The sequence below is a fragment of the Protopterus annectens genome, chromosome 2.part2 (genome assembly GCF_019279795.1).
Source record: "Protopterus annectens isolate FY-2018-M chromosome 2.part2, PAN1.0, whole genome shotgun sequence".
NCBI classification, from domain to species: Eukaryota; Metazoa; Chordata; order Ceratodontiformes; family Protopteridae; genus Protopterus; species Protopterus annectens.
The window spans coordinates 840,127,312-840,150,444 of NC_056730.1; the positions used below are offsets into that span (position 1 = coordinate 840,127,312).

The 23,133-nt window shown below is 37.8% G+C and overlaps 1 protein-coding gene across 1 annotated transcript in view; it reads left to right on the forward strand.

Moving 5' to 3' along the window:
- ADGRV1 (adhesion G protein-coupled receptor V1) overlaps positions 1 to 23,133 on the forward strand; it is a 3,979,741-nt gene that overhangs the window by 1,887,973 nt on the left and 2,068,635 nt on the right. Inside the window, exon 73 of the mRNA XM_044064182.1 lies at positions 3,986 to 4,121. Within this exon, the coding sequence (XP_043920117.1) occupies positions 3,986 to 4,121 (136 nt within the window). The remainder of the gene's footprint in view (positions 1 to 3,985; positions 4,122 to 23,133) is intronic.

The following is a 23,133-nucleotide window of genomic DNA, read 5'->3' on the forward strand; positions in this document are numbered from 1 at the left end:
CCTGGATAAATAATTTGCAGTGCTTACCTTCCCTTTTCTGTATTGCATTTTAGAATGGCATAATGGTAGTTTTTGAGAACACCTCTCAATCTTCAAGTGTGTTTTGGACTTTGAATTATTAAATATTGTGTTTAAGGTTTGTGGTTTGTGAGTAGAGTGACCTGTTTCCATTTATGGTTCATGCTTCCTTCTATGCTTGGCTGCAGCTCTTCTCAGCATCTAATAAGGATATATTTGAATATTAGCTCTTTGAGTGCCAAATTTCACCTAGTTTAATATTGCCTATCGAACTACTGTGGAGTCATTGGCTTATAATATGGTTCACACTCGTAACCAAATGACAAGATGCCAATCCAACAAGAACACAATAAGATGGCCTGACAAATGGAAATTGCAGCTTTAATAACTCAAATAACCATATAAATGAAATAAATAATTCATCTGACTTAGCACTTTTGCTCTATTGTAACATAAGGCTTTATCAGAGTCTATAGTGTAATTACACAATTCCTTTATATGCAATGTTTAAAAAAAAAAACAGCAGCCATTCAAAATAAACACTTAATTGAGTGAAAAAATACCTGATAAAAAATTAAAAACACATATCTTAAAAATGCATATGCCCTAGCACAATTGGAAGTATAAGATTTATTACTTACAGATATTTGATTGAAAGTATTCTTACTTTAAGTTTTAAAATTAATAGTTGAACAAGAATCGTTAATACCCATTTTTCTATAGTGTTCAGCCTCTATTGCTATAGCATCTCCTTATACTCCACAAAAGTTTCACAATTGCCCCCCTCTCATTTCTTGTCACATTGCTTCCAAGAGCATAGTCATCTGGAAATAGCTCCTGTGTGTCCTTTAAGAATATACTTATCTATACAGGAGACTTCCCTGTACTCCTGAAATGAGTATACTTGCCACTATTTCTGAAGTACTGGTAAAGGCATGTACATAAAACTAAGGCATTTGTGAGAGAAGTTTATAGAGGGCTGATAGAGTAAATGGATGGATGTGGATTTCCAAGGTGATTAGTTTGTGGTCGGATCTAACCAGGGAGGAGGTGATTATTTGTGTAGAGCAACGGCTTCCCAGGTTAGTAATGACCAGGTCAAGGATGTTGCTACCTCTAGTGGGGGAAGAATAAGCTGGTTCAGGGCATTGGATTTAATGAATTCCAGGAAATGTTGGGCAAGTGTATTGATACATGAGTAGTTTTCCCAGTTAATGGGGGGATAGTTGAAGTCGCCCAGTACAAGAGTATTAGGTTGGACCCTAATATTCTCCAGGGTGCTTAGGAATGTGGAGTGTGAGTCTTGTGACATGGTTGCAGACCTATAGCAGGCTATGACTTGAATTGCTGTCGCACTCAATGTTAGCTGCACTTGAAGCATCTCAGATGCATTATGTTGGGCTACCATTCTGGAGATGTGCGCACCCTTTATGAATATGGAAACACCACCGCCTTTGGAGCTTTGGTCAAAACTCTAATTATAGCAACTTATTATTAATCCTACCAATGTTCATATACTGTAGGGTGAAATATTTAGGATGAATTATATAAAAGAGTGGTGTGTTGTGAAAACTGGGGTTTGGTTTGATATCTCCTGGTTGGAGAGGTAACATTGTCAACAGTATCATTAGTCTTAACTGGGACTCTTGTAAGATGAAGTCATTAAATGTCAGAGAGAGAGAGAGAGAGAGAGAGAGAGAGAGAGAGAGCATTGAAAGTGGTACAGTAAGCTCTTTTAATGACAAGGCTGTAGATCACAGCGTGTGTATGTACCTTTAAGAAGCATTTCCAGATGTAGCACGTGCATAGAAATACTGAGCATGTGGAGGCAACAGTGCCATTTTGAGAGAACAGCCAGAGTGTTAACATGTATGAGTGTGGTAGTCTGTCTCTTTATAAGTTTATTTAAGTTTAAGTTATAAAGCTTAATTTCTGGTGTGTTTGTGTGTAATAAAGCTACTTGAACAGAACCCACAAATGTTCATCTGTTTTATCCTGACTAGACGAATGACAAAGACATAACAGGTTAGTGTATATAGACCACCATGTAAGAGTTTCTACTGTGTGATAGTCATCAGTAAAAGGAGGATTCAGTACTGAAGCAGAAGCAGTAAGATAATCTTTGTAAGAAGGATAATCAATGGTAAAAAGCAGAAGTAAGAGGATAGAGTGGGCAGTACATTTTGTTTTAAAACATTATGAAAAAATGCAACAGATATGAGAACAGAAGGTTAGAAAAGTAATGGGTGAAGTCTGAGAAAGTGATAGGCTGCATGTGTACAAGAACAGGCACAAGAGGAAAGCTGTGCGGAAGTGTAGGAGGTGTAGGAATAACGGTGGGGTTGTGGTTTGTGAGTAAAAGGAGATATAAAGAAGTAATGGCAGGGGTGGTAGGATGGAGGGGGAGTAGATGTCTGTGGTGAAGCCAATCATGAGAACATGTAGTGGAGAGGGCAGGTCCAGGTTCTCAAATGAGGACAGTCTGTGAAAAAGGAAAAGTAACTGTAAAAGTAAGATTGCATAAAGAGAAAGGCAGATGAGAGAACTGCTGTGGGCAGCTGGTAGGTCTATAAATAGCCAGGGAATTGTTATGGCTAGGCTTGTATAGGCCCTAGGGCCGATAGCCTAGTAACAACCTATGAATCTATGTGGAAATGGGGAAGTCATTTTTATGTCATACTGGACAATTAATGGAGTAGAAAAAGAAGGAGAAATGGATGAGTATGAGGCGGCTGAAATGGAAGAGGACTGTGTAAAATAAAGCAGTGATGGGAGTAACACTGCTACAGGACAGGTTGTCAGAACACAAAAGATTATACAAATCTTAGTCAAAAGTTGACTGTAGAAGGCATTCTTCCTTTTCTTTGTATAGGTTAATTTATCACACAGGCACACACTTTCCATAGCAGTACAAGAGATCTCTTCCTTTTGTGACATCCATGCTATGTCAAGGACAAACATGTAAGGTAGAAAAAGTCTTAGGGGTACAACCTTTTCAATCAGATGATGCCTGTATACTGAATGTCTAAAGCTTATATCCTTAGTAGAAAGAACAAAAAGAAAATAAGGATACATAAAGGTTAAAATAAGGAGCCAGTAAATAAGATGGAGATCTAATATTGAGAAATATGCAGCTAGAAGGATAACTAAAGATGGGCAGTGGAAGTAACTGCGTGACAGTGTTAGACAAGAAATAAAAGGCAGTAGGAACTGGATATAATATCCAGAAAGAAAACCTGTAGCACTGACTCATTGTGTCTTAAAAAGGACATGTTGCCCAAAGTTGTTATGTTTTAACAGTATCAGAAAAAAAGCAATAAATCTGTATATTGAAAAGGAAACAAACAAAGTAACTGTAGTGGTCAATAGAAAACAACAGTAGCATAGTAAAGTAGGCTACCCAGTGGTGGTACAGAGCTTTGAGATATATTTATATAAGGAACATGATATTCCTTTTTCCGCTACATACTAGGGTCATGTTTCCACTAAAACAACTTACAGTTGCTGAAAAGATTTGATAAATTAGGTCTGGAGTATCCTTTCCTGTTGGATTTGTGTTGATGATAGTGGGTTTGTATGAATACCGCACTCTGTTTCACTGACTTACTCTGACTAAGAGAAGAGAATTTCTTTAGCACCTGGCTGTACAAGTTGGATGGTGGTATGCGCCAACAAGTTGTCCAGAACCATCTCCCAATATTCCGCTTGGACAAATGGTAATCAAAGCAACTTCAGCTTTCTAAAAAAAATTAATTTATTTGAAACAACAGATTCTGACTTATTTCATGATGTATGTATTTATCCTGCATTCCTGCATGTAGTTTATTTATTTTACTTCACATAAACACCTTTGTCACATATGGTCTGTGTGTAGTATCACTCATTTTAATAATTGTAATCATTATGCTGTACTTATGTGTAAAATTAATGTATGAAGAGCTTGCAACTAATGCTGCTCTATTTTTAGGGTCCATTGAATTTGCTCATGGGGAGGGGACTGTATATGTGCCACTTCATGTTTCTGCCCTTGTTGGAAAACTCGAAGTTTTTGCCCTGCAGTTGACAGCAGTACACAGCAATGTCCCTGGAGGTGCAGTGCTGAGGTATGTGGTATATATGCTTCTGTTTTTAGAATTGCATTTAAATACATCCAGTTGTTCTTATTGTTACACCAAATGTTTCTAGTCATGCTCTAACTTAAAAAAGTATAGTAAAATGTATGATTAGTACAGAATGTAGCATAACATTACAAAAAGATTAAAGAGGACTTGTCAGTTTGTATGTAAAAATCAGATGCACAATGTATCCTTTTTGGGAGATAACATCAGTGTAGAATGAAGTATTTTACATGAACAATAATACAAGAGAAGGGTAAATACTATTAGTAATAAATACATTTAGCAGTGCTATGCCCACTTCATGTGAATAATAACATCCCACAGGTTTTGCTCAGAAAATTGCTGTATTGTTAGCACATAGAAAATGTGCTTTAGCTTAATTTTAGCATTAACAAGCGTGTGTGTTCTACATCAGACGATGTATGATTCTGTTTTTAGGAATGCTGATGACTATTGTGTATATTTTAGTATACAGGATAAAAAACAGTGATGGGATTGAAGGAATGTTGCTCATCAACCCAGTTATTATCTTTAATCCACCTCCATTTTACTCCATACAGTATCTATGCTTTTCCCTCTTTCATCAATATGGTACTTATATTATTTTGTCCTCGTCTTTTGCCATGACCTTGTTCTTCACAGATTCATTGTCTTATCAGTTACTGAGATAACAGATATCTGGGTATACTAATGTTTTATATAATTTTCTCTGGGAATCTGAGTTGTACATAAGGGAATGCAGAATAAAGTTCTGAAGAATATTTTCCCCTGTGCATATTAAGGCATATGTAACTCATGCTTAGTAAAATGTATGATGCTTAATAATTATCTGTACTGGAAATACTGAAAACGGAAGACATTTCCATATTCTAGTAATAATATGGCTCACAAATTTCTTAGCACATCTCTCTCCCAAACAGAGTTCCCCCATATGACTTTCTCACAGAATTTTATATCCTCCCCATGGTGTCTAACACCAATACATCTGCCACTTGTAATCAAGATCCCCTTACATTCCACCCTTGTACTTTAAACACATTAAAAATAAAGGCATTGAGGCAATCTTAGAATAAATAAATATACAAATTGACTGTTCCTATGTTAATGATCACTTATACTCTGGTTTCATTTATCACTACAGGGAATTTATCATAGCAGCCTTCAAAAAAAGAAAAAATATATATGTATATATAGATAGATAAATAAACAATCTATGGTTAACTCAAAACACAATGACAAACAAATGGAAAACTACAATAATAAATCTAGTCCCAAAACAACTAACCCCTCCTTTTTTTCACACGCCACGATATTTCCATTCTCCCAGACCAAGGAATATTTATTGAAAAATTCATGTGCAACCACATCTCACAATTTACCAGCAATTAGTATCATCTTTTACACAAACAACACACCTTTTGGTGAAATTGTAGCACTGTTGATTCTTAACAGATGATATCCTCATAGGCATGTTGAAAAGACAGCTCGCAACCACCATTTTTATTGATCTTGCCAAACCATTTGATGTAGCGGATCATGCTATTCTGTTACACCATCCACCACACTGTTGTCTGTATTAATAACTTTCATTCCCCACCACCTTCAAGAATGTGCTCTTCCAGGCTTCATTATGCCTCGTTTTCTCATTTTCTATCTACTTCATTTTGAAGATATAAGCTCTAGATTTGACTCCATTGAGGATAGAATAGGTGGGGAACACCAGTAATGCAGAATGGTGAACTAGATATAAGTGAAGCTGCTCCACTCTGAAGCCAGTGTTCAATGGATGAGGTGAGGCTGATGGGGTCTCTAAAGCTGCTTGCTCCTTTCCCTTTGATTCCTTAATTATCGTTCTCATTGGTTTGTTCATTTTATAGTATCTGAACTCGCTTCTGAGAGACTTATTTTTCTTCCCTTGCTTAAGGGTTTCTCTGTATCTGCAACACAGGGCATGTGCCTATGTTCTAGTGCTTTTTATGCTCAACAAAGACCTGAGATTATAGTCAGTGAGAAGTAAAGTTTTCTTTGTTAAAGGTTTGACAATGTTTGTAGGAGGTGACCTGACACTCTTTGCTTAGGCAGAAAAGCCACTGTAGATAGCAGTCTTTTATGAAATGCCATGATGGTGATTTTTTTTTCCCATGGATGTCATGGGTAACCAAAACAAATCTCCAAAGTCACAGTCAAATTACAAATGACAATAGTAAATACTATACAATATAGAAGTCATACAAAAAAAAACCCTTAATGAATATCATTCTGTGAATCAACCAGAAAATTAAGTATTAGGCTGTTGTGAACCCTTTACTGTTCTGCAACTTGCTGATGTCCTTGGTGTAGTTTGGGGCTAGCTCTCCTCTGGTGGCATTTCCACCTGCTCTAAAAGTCTAGTCAGAAAGAGACATATTTATCTGCCGCTAATTCCCATGTTGTAAGAATTATGCTGCATCAATGATCCATATGAATGAACATCAGAGATGTCTAATACACTAGATATATGTTGGGAGCTGTTCTTGTTTTTGAAACTCTAGTGCTCAAAAATCATTTATGGCAATCACGTTTTTTCCATAAAAGTATGAAATGTAGGTACAATGGGGAATTCACCTTTCTTCATGATGTTGCAGTCTAATGTTTGGTATATATAAGTAAATAGGGGTATGTGGCATGTAGCCATCCACATCCAGGGTGCCAGGGGTGCTGCCCGCTTAGCAACAGGACTGGCCTTAGGTTATCCGGAGTTCTAGGCAAAAAGCTGTATGGTGACTCAGTGTTACTTACGACCCCACCACACACACACATATTACCCAGTGCTCCCAGCCTCCTCCCCCTCCCCATTTTGGCCTATCCACAATATCCAGATTACTTTTTTCTTCCTCTTCTTATGCTTTGTTGTAATCTTCAGTGTTTTTCCTGCAGTTTTTTCCTTCAATTCAACACATTCTTACTAGATAAGACTACACTCTGATAACTGTGGAGGAAGTAACATCCTTAAATAGAAGTAGCCATGGGGATCATCGATGCTCTGAGGTGCATTTTGGATTACTTTTTTTTTAATAAACAATGTTTCATCCAATTCTGACTAAGGAAAGCAATTCAGTATTATTGTTCTCATTTGCTTTTCCCTGCATTCTTTGAACACATCCAAACTGAAGAGGGGTGTGATGTAATAACTGCAGAAGGTGGATTAAGCTAGGGGTCTGGGGGCTGCTAGGCCCTCCAGAACCATGACAGTTCTAGAAGATCTGAGTTACATTTCAAAGTTTTTTTAAAAACAATCTTTTCATTTAATGATGGCCTTAACAATAATCCTGCTTAAGAAAATAAATTCAGTGTCACTCAACCTTTGCAATTTTTTTTTGCATCCTTTCAACATGCTCTAAATGAGCAGGACTGCACTGTAATAACAGAGGAGGAAATAAGTGAATTAAGATGGGGCCAGTTTTAGACTAGGTGAGGTTCAAGACAGAGGCCACTACTAAGCCTGTATCGGAATCCACTTATATAGCGCTGGTTATAGTTAGGGCTACCATACCTCTGAACATACTGAAAGTCTGGATGTTTGCAATGTATTTCATGCAATTTTTTGAAAGATAATTTGACTGAGCCAATCACAAGAAGGTCTATTACATTCTTCCAGACAGCCCCTTCCTCACAAAGCAGTTACACCTTCATCTGAGTACAAATCAGACATCTAACAGAGATAAAAGAGGATGTGCATGTAATGCAGTTCACCTGTGCTCCACACATACAGTTGTCACACATTAAAGTATTCCACGTTTTCACACATTTCTCAATTGTTACCTAAAGCCAAAATAATGAGCAAGCAGCAGGCAGCTAGTTATTTTTCTCTACAGACAGAGCCAGCATTTAGTACTACTTTGTCTATGCATATCTCAGTTGTTCAGCTAAGAAGTCCATTTTACTTCACACAAATGCACTCTTGTCTTGAAAGCCAAACGGTGACTTTAACTGAGCAAATAACAAGGGGTCAGTTACTTTCAGGATACAGCTCCAATCCCCATTCAGAAGTTATAGCTACTTTTGTGTGTACTTTGTATGATTCTGATTCAAAAATAAGTAAATAAAAAAATAAAAACATGCCCATGTATTAAATTTCAGTTCTATGAAAATCCAGCTAACAGTAATCATACATTAAGAAAATTCCAAGTTGCTTCATAGAAATCATGCTAATACAACAAATGCGCACTAGTCCTGCAAAACCCGATTGTGACTATTTAAGCTAAGAAAAAGAGTAAGAGGGTGCATCATTTGTTCTTACACTGATAGCAGCCATCTTGTTGTTCACCCTGTCACTGGTAAAGAGTTTAGATTTAATGTGTCTGCTGATTGTAACAGTCAACAGTTAGTTTATTTAGCAAAATGCAGTGCTTGCACTTCATTCTATGTTGGCAAAACGGACCGCTCACTAAGAGAGCAGGTATGGGAACACATCTATAGTATCAGAAGGTCTGATGAGAGAAATGCATTAGCTAGACATGTTATTTTATGTGGTTCTTCACATTTGTTTACATTTATGGTTATACATATGATTTTTGATGATGCTAGGATGGGTAATGTCAGAAACAGGGTTGAACGAGTGGAACTCAGATGGATTGTATTATTACAAGCAGATAAAGGGGAAGGGCTCAGTAAAGCAGTTCCCTTGAAATCTCATTTAAAATCATATGGTTTGATTAGATGATAAGATTGGTTATTTTGTATTTGAAGTTCTTTATTTAAATTTTTTAACGGTGTATTTTTGTATGATTTGAGGAAGCATCTATCTTGATACGAAACCGCTTATCAATTAAAGTTTGACTGGTCATTGTCTCTTCAGTTGTGTGGTGCATTCATCTTTTTTGCTGGTTTTAATTGGTTTACTGAGGTGCACCGTTTTTCTTCTTGCTGGTTTCTTTTATGATTAATGCAGAATAACAAACCAGGCCTTGAAGAGGAGAACATCTGCAACTTGAATATATGTGACAGGAAAGTCATAGATAACCAAAAATATACATACTTTCATAAACTTTACCACTTAAATATCTAAGTCATCACTTGTGTTTGGATTTTGTCAGAAAGAATATTCTTCATCTTATGCAAACAGTAGGAATAATTTCTGTGTGGGATAAATGGTTTTGTGTGTGTGTGTGTGTGTGTGTGTGTGTGTGTGTGTGTGTGTGTGTGTGTGTGTGTGTGTGTGAGTGTGTTGTATATGTAAAAGGAGTTAAACTGCTTTGCATGGTGTACTTTATGTATCTTGTGAAAGTTAATGTGTATATGGAAGTTTTGTGAATGTGGACAGAGTGCTGTGCTTGGTTAAATTTCTGATGTGTGTTTAGGAAAACTTTGATTCATCATGCCCTTGATTCTGTGGCAATAATGGCCTCAGTATTAGAATATTAATATAATGGAGGTAGGAGGACACAATCTTCAAGATTCACATAGAGCTGCTTTCCCATACAGAAAAAGTACATTTATGTATGAAAGTGTTGTTTGAGTGACTTAGTGGCAAGTATGTGTATATCTGTTGTGATGCACACATGCATGCATTTTGTCTGATTAATCAGTGACTGTGTATAGATGTCTTGGCAAAAGTGAGTTAAGAAGATCCATTATTGCAACGTCACCCCTATATTCCTTGAAATCAGATGTCAGGATTAACTGCTGAAATTTATACGTGATTGGATAATTTGCTACGTTGTTTGGATAACACTGAGATAAGTTAAATAGTTATTATCGGGAAGTGTGGAAACACAATCTGTGTGTTATACGATGAATTGTCAAGTTTGCTTCTCTGATGAAATGTGTGTTTCTGTATATGAGTGTGTGTGTGTGTGTGTGTGTGTGTGTGTGTGTGTGTGTGTGTGTGTGTGTGTTTGTGTGTGTGAGAGAGACTGACCATGGCAATATGGCTGGGCCAACTTCAGCAATAACATGCATTTACATCATTAAGGGTACAATTAGAATATAAGATGCATCCTGTATCTGGGACCTGTAGTATACTTATTTGAAACTTATGCTTAGAAGTGTCAAGGGTGAGCTGGAAAATGACCTTTTATGCAGACCTGCCAAATGCAGGGTTTTATAGGTATTTCACAGTGACTGCCTGGCATTAAGTTTGTTTGTGTGTGCGATTGTGATTGTGTGTAGGAAACCATTTGAAAGGTAGGGACTCACTACAGTAAGCCCCGACATGAAGAGAATGAATGGCCAAAAGAATGGACAGAAGTCTTTGATGTATTTTTCAGAATATTCTTTGTTTTCCGAGGTATGGCAGTCTCAGAATTGCTATATATAAGTTTGGGGGTGTAGGAGGCAGGGTGCAGGGTGTTGCTCTCTGGAAAAAGAAGTTTAAAGGAGAAGAGTGATTTTTGAGATTCACTCCTCCTGTTTTTAGTCTTTTTTTTTGGCTTGCCATCTCTCAATATTTCACATTTTAATAGGGAGCCGAGTGTGTGTGTGTGTGTGTGTGTGTGTGTGTGTGTGTGTGTGTGCACTCTGGATGCTTACATCATGTCTGCGTGTATTTGTATGTAAGAAACTATCTGAAGTACATTGTCTTGGCCATAATTTCTTTCATTTCACAATACACATATGAAACTATATATATATATATATATATATATATATATATATATATATATACTGGATAACTGATTATATATATATATATATATATATATATATATATATATATATATATATATATATATATATATCAGTTATCCAGTATATGAATACAAATACGCAAAACTACTAAGAAGTAATACCAGAAGCAAAAATTTGTTTAATGTATCAGTTGTCCTTCTTCAGACAATACATATTTTATTTTCATAAGTTGTAAAAGTATTCAATTCATATCAAAAGACAGTCCGTATTCAATTTCAAACATACCTTATCTTAAATATTTATACTTAAATATGTATATAGTGTTGTTGTGTCATCAGCCTTAAAACATTTATGCTTTTCTGTACATTTGAGATTTTCATTCCGTTTAAATATCATGTCATAGAAATTATATTAAAATGGTATTTTTCATGAAAATTCAAGCTGCAATTTCTTCTTTATCTTTGAAGGTAAAGTGTAGTGTAAGAATATTTTGTGGGAGTGTATGACCTAAGGTGATACACCCAGAAGAATATGTAGAGATGCATGGCGGAATTTGTTATGCATGTGTTAGAGGCAGGAAAAATGCTGGTCATGAGTAGTATCTTGCTTTCACCTAGAATGATACCTAGATACCAACGTGGGCTAATTGGATTTAACCTTTAGGATAACTGGTGTTATTGTAAGGGATCCAGAATGTGTCAGTCTGTGATGAGATGGCAGATAATACTTCCTGTTTTGCTAGGGATCACTTCCACCTATCATACCTGGGCTTTTGCTTACTGGTTAAACCCTTTGCTGCTCCCATAAGGCCTTTTTCTAGGCAGAATCCTCCTACTGGATATTCGTACATAGCAGAGTCAAACTCAGGTTTGGACAAAATGCTGTTCAATGCTAGGTGTTTAAAACGTAACATATCAGACCCTGAGGCCCTACTGCATCTTTAACACATTCATACTTGTGTAGTTAATAAGACATTGTTGTAATGCAATGACAACACTCCCTCTATACCTGGGTTTAGTGCCTGTCATGCCTTCAGACCCTTGGATAACTGTGTGTGTGGGGGGGTATCTATATTTGTTAGATACACCATTACTTCACATCAGATTGTCCATGACTGTATCTTGGAACTCCTGGAGATCCAAATTACTTTTAGAAAATCCAAATATTACTTAATTTCTAGTTACAAATCCCTATCAATGTCTCCAAAAGATAATGAAAATTACCTTAACACCAGTGAGGCATTAAATATCTCACCGGATACCTTCTTGGTAATGGATTTTAATTACTTAGACATTGATTGTCACACTTATACCTCTAAAAATAGCTATGCATCTAAAAGTAGTTATGCTTAGCATTTCCTAGACTTTGGTAATATCAATGCCCTGGTGCAAATTGCAAAACAACCCACTAGAGTTTCTAACATCCATAACTTGGTCCTCACCAACCGTGTCCCTGCTTGTATCCTACCCCACATCTTTTTATTCCTGGCTATATTTTACTACAAATTTGTCATCTTCATTGTCAGTCCTAGTTGTACTACCTCATCAACAGATAAGAGCATCTTTAGGGACTTCCATGAATCCATCCATCCTTCTATTTAAACCCCCCTTTTCCCATTTTTATACATGAGGTCAGGGTGTCACATCAAAGGTGACCATCATCTAGAGTAAACGTTGGGGGCTGGTATAATAATTTATATATCTATGAACCTATGAACCTAGTCTTTCTATGAACTTACAGACACAAGGTACAGGATTTAATTCTCACATCTGAAAGGAAATTGGAAAGGCTTAAATGGCCCACAACAGCAGCTGACCCAGTAAGTACCTATGAACTGATGAACCACTGAGCTCATCCATAGTAATACCCCACACTCTGATCCCAAGGATATAGCCAGTGTGTTAACAGACATATTTAGTCTAATTGTGAAAGTATGAGGAATGTTTTGTTTGCAGTTTCTGCTTCTGAGGAAAAATCTGCTTTAGATATTTTTTTCTGTTGTTCAAGTCACTACTCATTGTATATATTGCTTGCATGATCCTGTCGATACCTCTCACAGGAGGAGGTTTGCATGGCTGCATTATTAAAACCTCCCAGATTATGTTAAAAATGAGCTTTTAAATTCTCCTTTGGATAGAGATTTTGCTTTTTGGACCCTCTGCTGCAGAGGTGATCAAAAGTGTGATGAAAGCGGTAAAATGATACAGGGAATCTGTTAAGATTTTCCATCCCTCCTTATACAAATTTTCCAAGGGATTCTCTAACTCTTCATCCAATTTTGGTAAGAAATAAACAACCTCAACAAAGTACAGGTAAACATACATTTAAGAAGGAATGGCAATAGAGTTCCAAGAGAAAATCTGGAAACTCCCCAAACCAAGGACAGTCCAATAGGTCAAAATGACTATTTAAGAGATGTTGCTTCCCACTCACACCCTGGCATCTCCTTTTGTCTTTCAGAAAGTTTGAATCTCCACTTTTCTGTTTGACAACACATAGTTTCTTTCAGATGGGTTCTGAAGATTATTCATTGAGGTTACAGATGGCAATTTGAGGAAATTCTCATTTCAGAGTAATTTATTTCCACCTGTCTTTAATCACATGCGGTCCCAGGGAGTGATAGAACCAGGTTCACTTAAAAATCCTGAAAGCTCAAAATCCCAAATCTCAAAATCCCGAACTCAAAATCCTGAAAGCTCAAAATCCTGAAAACTCATAATACTGAATCTCATAATACCGAAAAACATACAGGACACCAACACTGATGTGTGATTGTGCGGACATTCTGGTTAGGGTGCGGGTTAGGTAAGTGCGCGTTTGTGACGGACGTTAGGGTTATGGGTGAGTTAAGTTAGTTAGGGTTAGGGCGTGGGTGAGGTGAGTGTGCGATAATGACAGGATTTGGGGTTGGGGTGGGTTAAGTGAGTTAGGGTTAGGGCGCGGGTGAGGTGAGTGTGCGATAGTGACGGACCTTAGGGTTAGGGTCTGGGTTAAGGTAAGTGGATACATAGTAGTGTTGTGCAGAGTATTGTAGCTGCAATACAGTCAGTGTTGGTGTCCTGCATGTTTTTTTGCTATTATGAGATTCAGTATTATGAGTTTTCAGTGTTTTGAGCTTTCAGGATTTTGAGCTTTCAGGATTTTGAAGTGAACCTGATAGAACCAGTTCCTCCTTCCCAGGTGGGAAGGGAGTTTTATTCAAGGATGTTTTTAATGCCAAAGAAAGAAAATGCTTGGACACCATTTCTAGATCTTTCTTTCCTAAACCTGTTTGTGCTAGTGCTCAAGGCTAGTTGTTCTCTGGTTTTACAGCATTTGTTTGAGTTTCTGTCCTGTGACCTTTGTTACTCTTCTGTCAAGGTTCATTAATCAAACATTTCAGGATATCTGCCCATGGATCCTTCTCATTCAATGCAGTCTAATATCAAGATGTTTTCGAAATGGGTTTTGTATAATAGACCTCTAAGGAAAACTGTCTGGCTCTCCTTGGGTTATTAATGTTTATGTAAGAAGAGCTAACACTTACTCCACTTGAACCAGCTAACCTGGTTGACTTGAGGTTCTTAAGAAAGAAAGCAGTTGGGTTTAATTGTCTGACCTCTGCATGTAGAGTATCTGCGTTGCAAGCTTTTATGGTGAGTCAACCCTACCTCATTTTCCACAGGGACTGGGTTTATTTGAGATCTAATCCTTCTTTTATGCCTAAAGTTGTATCCAAGTTTACTTTAAGCCAAACTATCCATCTTCCAATTTTTTTTTCCTGAACCCAAAAATGAGGGTAAAAAGATACCCCATACCTTGGATGTCCACAGACAACTCAGGTACTTCCTTTGGATCATAAAAAGGGACAACCTGTGCCAAAAACGGCAACCTTTTCTTATACTCACCATAACAAAATTATTCTAGACAGGGTCAAGGCCCACTCTACCAGGTCCTTGGCTATCTGTGACTTTTTGGAAAGGGATGGATTCTAGAAGTATTCTAGAAGCTGCCACTTGGCCCTCTGTACTTACTTTTATAAAGCACTATAAGCTCAATTCCTTCACTATGTCTAAATACGGTTTTGCAAGGACTAATCTTCAGAAGCTCCTGGACTCTTCCCCTCCCATCTCTTAAATGTAGTAAGCTAGGGTAATCTACCCACATTAGCTAAGACTACTGCAGAAATGCTCAATATGATGACCATAGTACAGCTGGGTAAGTTAAACTTACCATAACAGTAGATGTTTTAATGATCAGTGCTGCAGTATCTGCTCCTTCTCTTCCTCCACCCCCTTCTGTTTTTTTGGTATGTTACTTATGCCAGTATGTGGTTATTTACTTTTTGCTGTTCCTAGTATTGTCCTATCAGAGATCAGCCTCCCTGGCTCTGTCGGCAGGAAGGCTCTTAAGGGTGTGGCACTCAAACTTGTCTTTTAATCAGCTCAGCTTGACCTGCCCAGAGAATGTGGGCATGTGGAAGGTACTCTGAAGCTTTGGAAGCTGGCGAATCGTACCCATGTAGCTAAAGCTACTGCAGCAGTGATCATTTGAACATCTAACTTACCCAACTGTACTGTCTCTAGTAGCCTACACATATCTTTGCATTCTAGATCATTTTCTGAAAGATGAACTTAAAAACATAAGGCTGACAAAAGTAAACATTTTATGAACAATAAAAGCTATTAAACTGTGCAAATAGCAATGTAATAAGTAAGAAGTTTTCTTCACAATGATAGTAGTCAGTGCAGTGCATTCATAGTTTTTCTATAAATGCTATAATATAGTATAATGCACACAAACCCAGAGTTATATTTTTACTAAACTTTTACAAACAAATTGCCATATCTTGGAAACTGTATAGCACAAGCATATATTGTTAGAACACTTTTGTTAACCAGACATAAGCTTTCATATGGCAGTAAGAAATTCCTCTCTGAGTGCATGTTTGTTAAGATATTTACAGAAATATGAAAACATGGTAAATTCTATAATTAGCAATATAAATAATACTGAATCCTTTTGTTGATCTTGTTAGTCCCAGTAGGCTAGCAGCTTCTTTTTAGGGGAGACCTGAGGTGGTATTTATATTATTATAAGAATATCTCTCAATATGTGCAACTTATAGTGCAATTATTGTCTGTTTTCTTAAACAACATGTAAGGTTTCAGTTGATGCCATGCAATAGTGTGTAAGTCACTTATTTTTTTAATTATTAAGTACATGTGAACATATTTCTTATTTTCATAATTACTGGTAAAGGACTAGCAATATCTCCAGTATAGTGTGATATAAATGGACATTTACAATTCATTTTCCTGACTATCACCCATGGTATTTCACACTATACCCTTCACTAGCATGCAGGTATCTCAGCTATGAAAATACAAACTTAAATAAGAAAATATGAATAATAAATAGCCAAAACAATGATTTCTTTCTCTACTGCAGGACATAGGATCATAGGATGTTACTAGGCTATTGGCCCTGATACCCTTACAAGCCTAGCCAAGAATTTAGCCCATGTTTAAACAAGTCAGCACCCTATGCCACTGTCCGGCAGGAACATAGGTGGAATCACAGGGGTGTATTTTCTGTTCCCCATTCAGTTATCCAGGTTGTGCTTAAAAAGTTTTAATGAGGTACTCTGCATTACGTGGAAAGTGAGTCTATTCCACAAAAGGGGGAGTCTCTGGGATGCCAATCTGTCCTGCCAACAAGTCATATTGATGACACAGACCAGGTTGAGGTGTCGCTTGCAGGTTACTCGAGTGGAGCTTGATTTGCAGATATGCAGCAGTCTCATCAGGGTGAGGTCTGAGATTGCTTTGTATGCCAGACAGATCTGTAAGAGACTGAGTAGAGGGACAGGGCTATCTGTGTTGGGTAGATGTTTGAGGCCATGGATTCTCCATTTGAGGAATCTCTGTGGTCTCTCCAGCTACTGCATGTGCTTTGTGAGGTACATGCTGAAAGGGGCATTGTATTCAATAATTGCTCTTATAAGGGAAGAATACACGGATGTTATGACCACCTTGTCCCTGGATGAGATACTGTTACTAATGGAGTGGGCCATGTAGAAAGCTTTCCATACAATGGAGGGAATATGGTGATCAAAAGTCAGTTTGCTATCAACCAAGTCACTCACGACTAATTGCGTGCTTAGTGTCTTATTATCAATGTGATAATTTGTGGGGACGTCATTCTCCCCAAAAGGGATGATGATGGATTTTTTGGCATTCAGTTTGAGGCCATGTTTCTGGCACCAGTCATTTGTTTGGGTGAGACCCTCTTGGAGGATGTCCATATCACCAGGGGAATTGATGATAGCTGCAGCTTGCAGTCATCTGCAAACTTGGTTAGCCATAGTTCACTAGATTTGGCCTGCACCCCTGACAAGTATATCCCAAACAGCAGAGGCCCCAAGACCAATTCCTGTGGTACACCACTTGTTACAGGTCTACTACTTGAGGTGTCTTCCCCTATTTTGACTAGGTAGGTTAGGTGGGTTCTATCAGTGAGTCAGTTTGCTACCATCTGGTAACATATGGATTGATGCCTAGTTGAGAGAGTTTATCTATTATACCTGAGTGGGGAATAGTGTCAAAGGCCTTGGCCAGGTCAAGGTAGGTGGTGTGCACATCGTAGATTGACAGTCATTTTGTTACTAAGTCCTTCCCTTTCTATTACTCCATATTGTTAGCTGGTAAGTGACCTAGTTAAAGGAGCCAGACCCAAAAAGGTCTGCATGCTAAAAGGAGGTATGTGTGTTAACTGGAAATATACAGAAAAGGCTCTATAGGCTTGAATGAGGTAAAAGAAAAGTAAAAAATAATGTTAAACATGGGCACTAGATGTCAGCCCACAACACAGCCTCTTGTTTGTAGCTATGAGTAGCTTCATAGTAACTACATAGCCTCCTTCAGTTTCTAAAGCAAATAATGTGTGAAGGTGAACGCAAACATTTGCCTGATTAATCCTGCATCAAAATGGGAACGGGGGATCACAAAATCAAAAATATAACAGTCTTATATCATCTTTTAACAAGTTCACTTTTTTCACCAAACAACACTTCCAGTACCTAGAGTTTGCTGGCCAGCTCACTAAGCTATTGAAATGCTGAAATATAATGACCGAAGGTCCTAGTTTTCAAAGGCTTAACATTTCCATGTCTGTGGATTTTGGCTAGACATGCTGCTGTAAAAGATGTATATGGATACAGACACACACATACACACACACACACACACACACACACACACACACACACACACACACACACACACACACACACACTCACACTCACACACACACATACATTATCATTACATCTTGCTTACACAGTCCAAGAAAATAAAGTTAGTAATTTATGTTTTGCATTTTCCTAGGCCAATTAAGTACAACATAGTTTTGGTTGAAGACAATCCAGGCTAATGAGTAGGTTCAGGTTGCCTGCTGCTCTCCAAATTACAGAGGAAGGTGGGCCCCAGCCGGCATGTACACCTACATACATACATATGCTTTACTTTCTCAGTAGTACCTGCTTGCACTACACCTTCCCTACCTCACTTATTTTCCTGGTCAGGAGTAATAAATAATTTCTAGGCAGTGATATACTACACAGTATTATAACAAATAGCAACATTAGTCATGCCAGTACTTGTATGTATATAAGTGTTTGCTCAGAAAGCAAAATATTGTTAAATATAAGGTGTGATGTGCTCACACATTAAAATGTATAGGTAGAAGTATCATCCAATGCCTCTGTGGTTAGAATATGTTTTACACAAGATTGTGAGCATATGTAGAAAAAATACCAGGAGCCCCAACCTTTACCAGAAGCAAACTTGTAAAGCTATGATGAAAAGTGACATCACATGAAAGTGTTTTTCCCCACTCCATTCTATTGCTCCATTTACAAAATAGCCAGCAATATGGACAGCAGTGCCAACAAGACTTCCAAGTTTAAGACTTTTTCTCTACATACTAAGTTAATGAAAGGACACATATTTTAAGTATTTCTTATATGTTTTTGATAGAATCATACACCAGTAACTTGTGAAACAACTGCAAACTCTGTAAAGGCTACATGTCAATGGTTCTACAAGCATTGGTGTGGACTTTTAAATGTGTTCTGTGAACTGACTGTTGCCCTCTGAGGTTGCTGTTTATTCATGTACTTAAACAACCCAGCCTTAAGAACTGCCTGATCTGTACGTGTTAATTTGTAACAGTGACAGTCATTGCCATTGTTTGGTTGAGCTGCCCACCTAGTGTGTTTGAACTGTTTTTCCTGCTTTCAGTTGTGGCGATGTTGCACGTTGAACCTTTGCATGCTCACCGCTGACTTTTACTTTCATCTTTTTGGCATCTGATTAATGGATGGTTTTGTACACAAGTCTAGAATATGCTCTAAAAAATGTTTCTGCTTGACACAAATCAATAAAAATAGTATTTGTAATATATTTTTAGACTTTACTAAGGCCTTGCTCAAACCTTTAGGAGACAGCTTGTTAGATGCTGTTCTGAACAATCCATTTGTTTTCACTAAAGATACATATATAAACAAGTTTTTGATGGTCTGTTACAGAAGGGATAGATTCTGCTGACCCAGTGCCATTTTCAATGCACTCCTGTCAACTCTGCAGTAACTATTTTTAATATTTTCTTATTAATTTATGCACTCCCAATCACAGAATCCCATACTTCATACATTATAAGTTACAGTTATGGAATACTGTCTCAGCTGCCCACCTGGTGTACTTGAATCATGTTTACATATTCTCTTATGTGCATTCTTGTCATTATATAGCAGTTCATCCCAAAAGAGTTAGTCCAGGTGGGTTAATCAGCTAGCTGGTTTAGCCAGCAATGGATATGAGACACTGGGTAGGGAGATGCAGAAGGAAAAAAAAAATCCTCCCAAACAAAATATAGTCACTCTGATGTCACTTTAGCATTGGAGTAAGAGACGACTACTCTAATCCTGAGATTCAGCAACCTTGAACTTAAAACTGTGGTAGGCTATAATGTAATTGTGCACCAATGCTCCTGCCATGACATAGGGACACACTTGTAACATGTAACTATATGCTGCCTCTTAAATTTTAAAATAATCCTCTTGCCATTTACTCATCTTTCCACTATAACAATTTTATGGCACGTATCCCAAAATCTTTCCTTGAAACAACAGTCATTGGCATGATGTACATCTTTTAGCGCAATAGAACATGGTGGCTTGTAATTAGATTTAGTAATTGTTTTATTGACAGCCTTTTCCTTTAAGTCATGCTGAATCTACATATCCCCTGCAGATATTTCCACGAATTTTGGGTGTTATAGGAGTCTGTCTAAAGATAGCTTTTGTTAATGAGCTTTTGTCTATATTCTCACAGTATAATAAACACTGACCTGTTTTCAAGGTCTCATTTATTCCTTCTTGGGGCTGACTTTGTTCTGCCAAAGTAAACAGTTTGACAGCAAACTCAGAAAAGCCCTCATATTATCTTCAGTTCACCTTACTGGAACCTGTGCTGCTCTGCTATTGTAAATTGCTTTAAATTCAAATGTTGTTGCCATGTTTGGACACTATTTTAAAATTATTTAGATCTGCTTCCAAAGTGTGCTGGAACCCATATGTTCTTGGCTTATTGAACTAAGTAACAGGACCTTCTCTGTGTCTTCTATGTTGTTTAACATCAAAGATTAATTCTGCTGTTTCCACGTGTTCATTCTTTTACTACAGTATTTAAAGTATTAAGATAACAAATGGAAGTTGCCATTTTATGCACAAGCTAAATGTCACACTCACATATTGACATGCAATTTCCTTTTATGTGCTAGGATCACTAATTAGCATTCAGAAGCACTATTAACACATTTAAATTACTGGGCATTGGTAATGAATGATTAGCAATATTTCTGCTTAATTCACTAATGGACACATATAGATGTATTAACATTTTTAAATATCAATACTTGATACAAAAACAATTACTTTAGTTCACTAAATGTGTTGCTTAATGTATTCCATTTTGATCTATATGATGATCTTGTTAAGGGAAAACAAATCTGTTTTCCTTGAAAATTTATTATGATGTTCCACAGATGGGAATGGGAATACCACCACTGACAACCAATTTTTAGGAAGATGGAGGTAGACAGATGTGGTTTAGATCCCACCACTGACAACCAATGTAAAGAAAGGTGGTGGCTAACAGATAAGATTTGAATCCTACCATTGTGATCCAGTGAGAAGGGCCACCAGTAGTTCATAGGTTCATAGGTGATTACTAGGTAAACAGCCCAAAAGCCATTAGAAGCCTAGCCATGTTTATCCCAAGTCTCCCAATTAATTTACTAATAACTAGATGAACTAAGTTTACAGAGGTATGAGCTTACTATGTTATCTAATACCAATTGCCTCAGTCCATGAGGGACAATGGTCGTACCCCAGGAGTAAATTTATGAATACCCATCCATTGATCTAAGTTGTACTTGAAGAGGGTTAGGGAAGGGCTTTGCTTTGCTTTACATGAATGGGAAGCTTGTTCCAGAAAAGAGGTAGCCTTTGAAACATGTAGCTATCTCTCCAACATGATTCATTCATGACAGAGGCTAGGTTAAGGTCCTTGGAGTGAGTGACCCTTGCGCAGTTAGATTTACGAATGTGCAACAATTCCATTAGGGTCAGGCAAGAGATGGCCTTATAAGCCAGATACAGATCTCCCCTAAGTAGTCTGTATGATATAGAGTACAGTGACAGGGCTTTCAATATTCCCGCATAGGTTTTATCTTTCATACGCTGTATCTTCCTGGTGAAGAACCACTGGGGTCACTACAGCTGTTGTAGATGTCTGCTGAGGTACATGCAAAAGGGTGCATTGTACTCAATTATTGGTCTGATGAGGGCAGAGTACAATGGAATTATAAAGGCTTTTGATCTGGAAGCCATGTACTTACTTATGAGTTGTGCCATATAGAAGGACTTCCTCATCATGATGGACACGTGGATGTCAAAGTTCAGATTACTGTCAACCTGTGTATCCAGATCATATACCACTGGGTCCACTCTTTGGGGGGGTGCTGCCTATATTATAATTAGCTAGGGTATTTACTTTCCCAAAAGGTATAATTATGCATTTTTTGCTTTTAGTTTTAATCCATGGCTTTGGCACCAATAGTTTCATCCTTTCTGCAGTATACCAGTGTCATTCGGGAATTTAGTGATTGCCACTAGTTTGCAGTCATCTGTAAACTTGGTCAGCCAAAGGCCATCTACTTTTGCCTTGACTTCTAAGAAATATATTCCAAACAGGAGAGGCCCTAGTACAGAACGTTGTGTTAATGCCACTGTTGAGTGGCCTCTTGATGGAGGAGGATTCACCTACTTTGACAGTGTCCTGTCAGTGAACCCATTGGCTATCCACCTAGTGATGCAGGGGGTTTATGCCTAGTTGAGAGAGTTTCTATAATACTTGAGTGGAGAATTGTGTCAAATGCCTTGGCCAGGACAAGGTAGGTGGTGTGCACACTTTTTCCCTCATCCATGACCTTGATGACCTTCTCGGAAAAGTCAACCAGATTTAACAGACATGATCTACCCTTAACAAATTTAAACTGGTTTGGGTCCAGAATCTGGAGATTACCTATGTCTGTGTTGATAAGGTCCATGATAATTCTTTCCATGGATATACAGATGAGAGCAGTCAGGCTTATGGTCCTGTAGTTCCCTGGGTCAGTTGATGGACCACCTTTGTACATAGGGATGACTGTTGCTGTCTTCCATTTTGCTGGAATATTGTCTGTCTGGAGACTGTACTTAAAACGGGATGCAAGTGGGTCTGGTAGATCATGTTTTAACTTATTTAAACAACACCCTGGGATGATGTTATCTGGGCCCATAGAAGCCATGTTTTTAGCATTAGAGAGTGCAGAGATGACCTGCTGTCTTGAGAGAGTAGGCTGAGGAATGGTGACAGCTACAGTTTTAGGAACAAGTAGTGTGGACATGTGGGTGAAGTTTGATCCAAATCTGTAAGCTTGTAGGTTGGCTATTTCCCCCATCTGAGTATAGGTGGTATCATCCACTAGCAGCTCTATGCATATCTGGGTATTCTCCTTAAGGTTTTGGACATAGTTAAAAAACACTTTGTGATTATCCTTAGCTAGGGAGGCTATTTTTGCTTCAGAATTTGCTTTTGAGGTCTTGACTAGGGCTTTGATTTGTTTTATTGTTTAGGTTAGTGAGGGATTTCTTCTTCTTCTGCTTTGTCTGCTCCCATTTATTCCTCGACATTAGTTTCTTTCTTTTGTTGTGAAGCCTGTTTAAACCAGTGGTCCATCAGGGTAACTTGTTTTTTTGGCAAGACCACGGTTTAATCCGACCTGGTACTACCAGTTCTATACA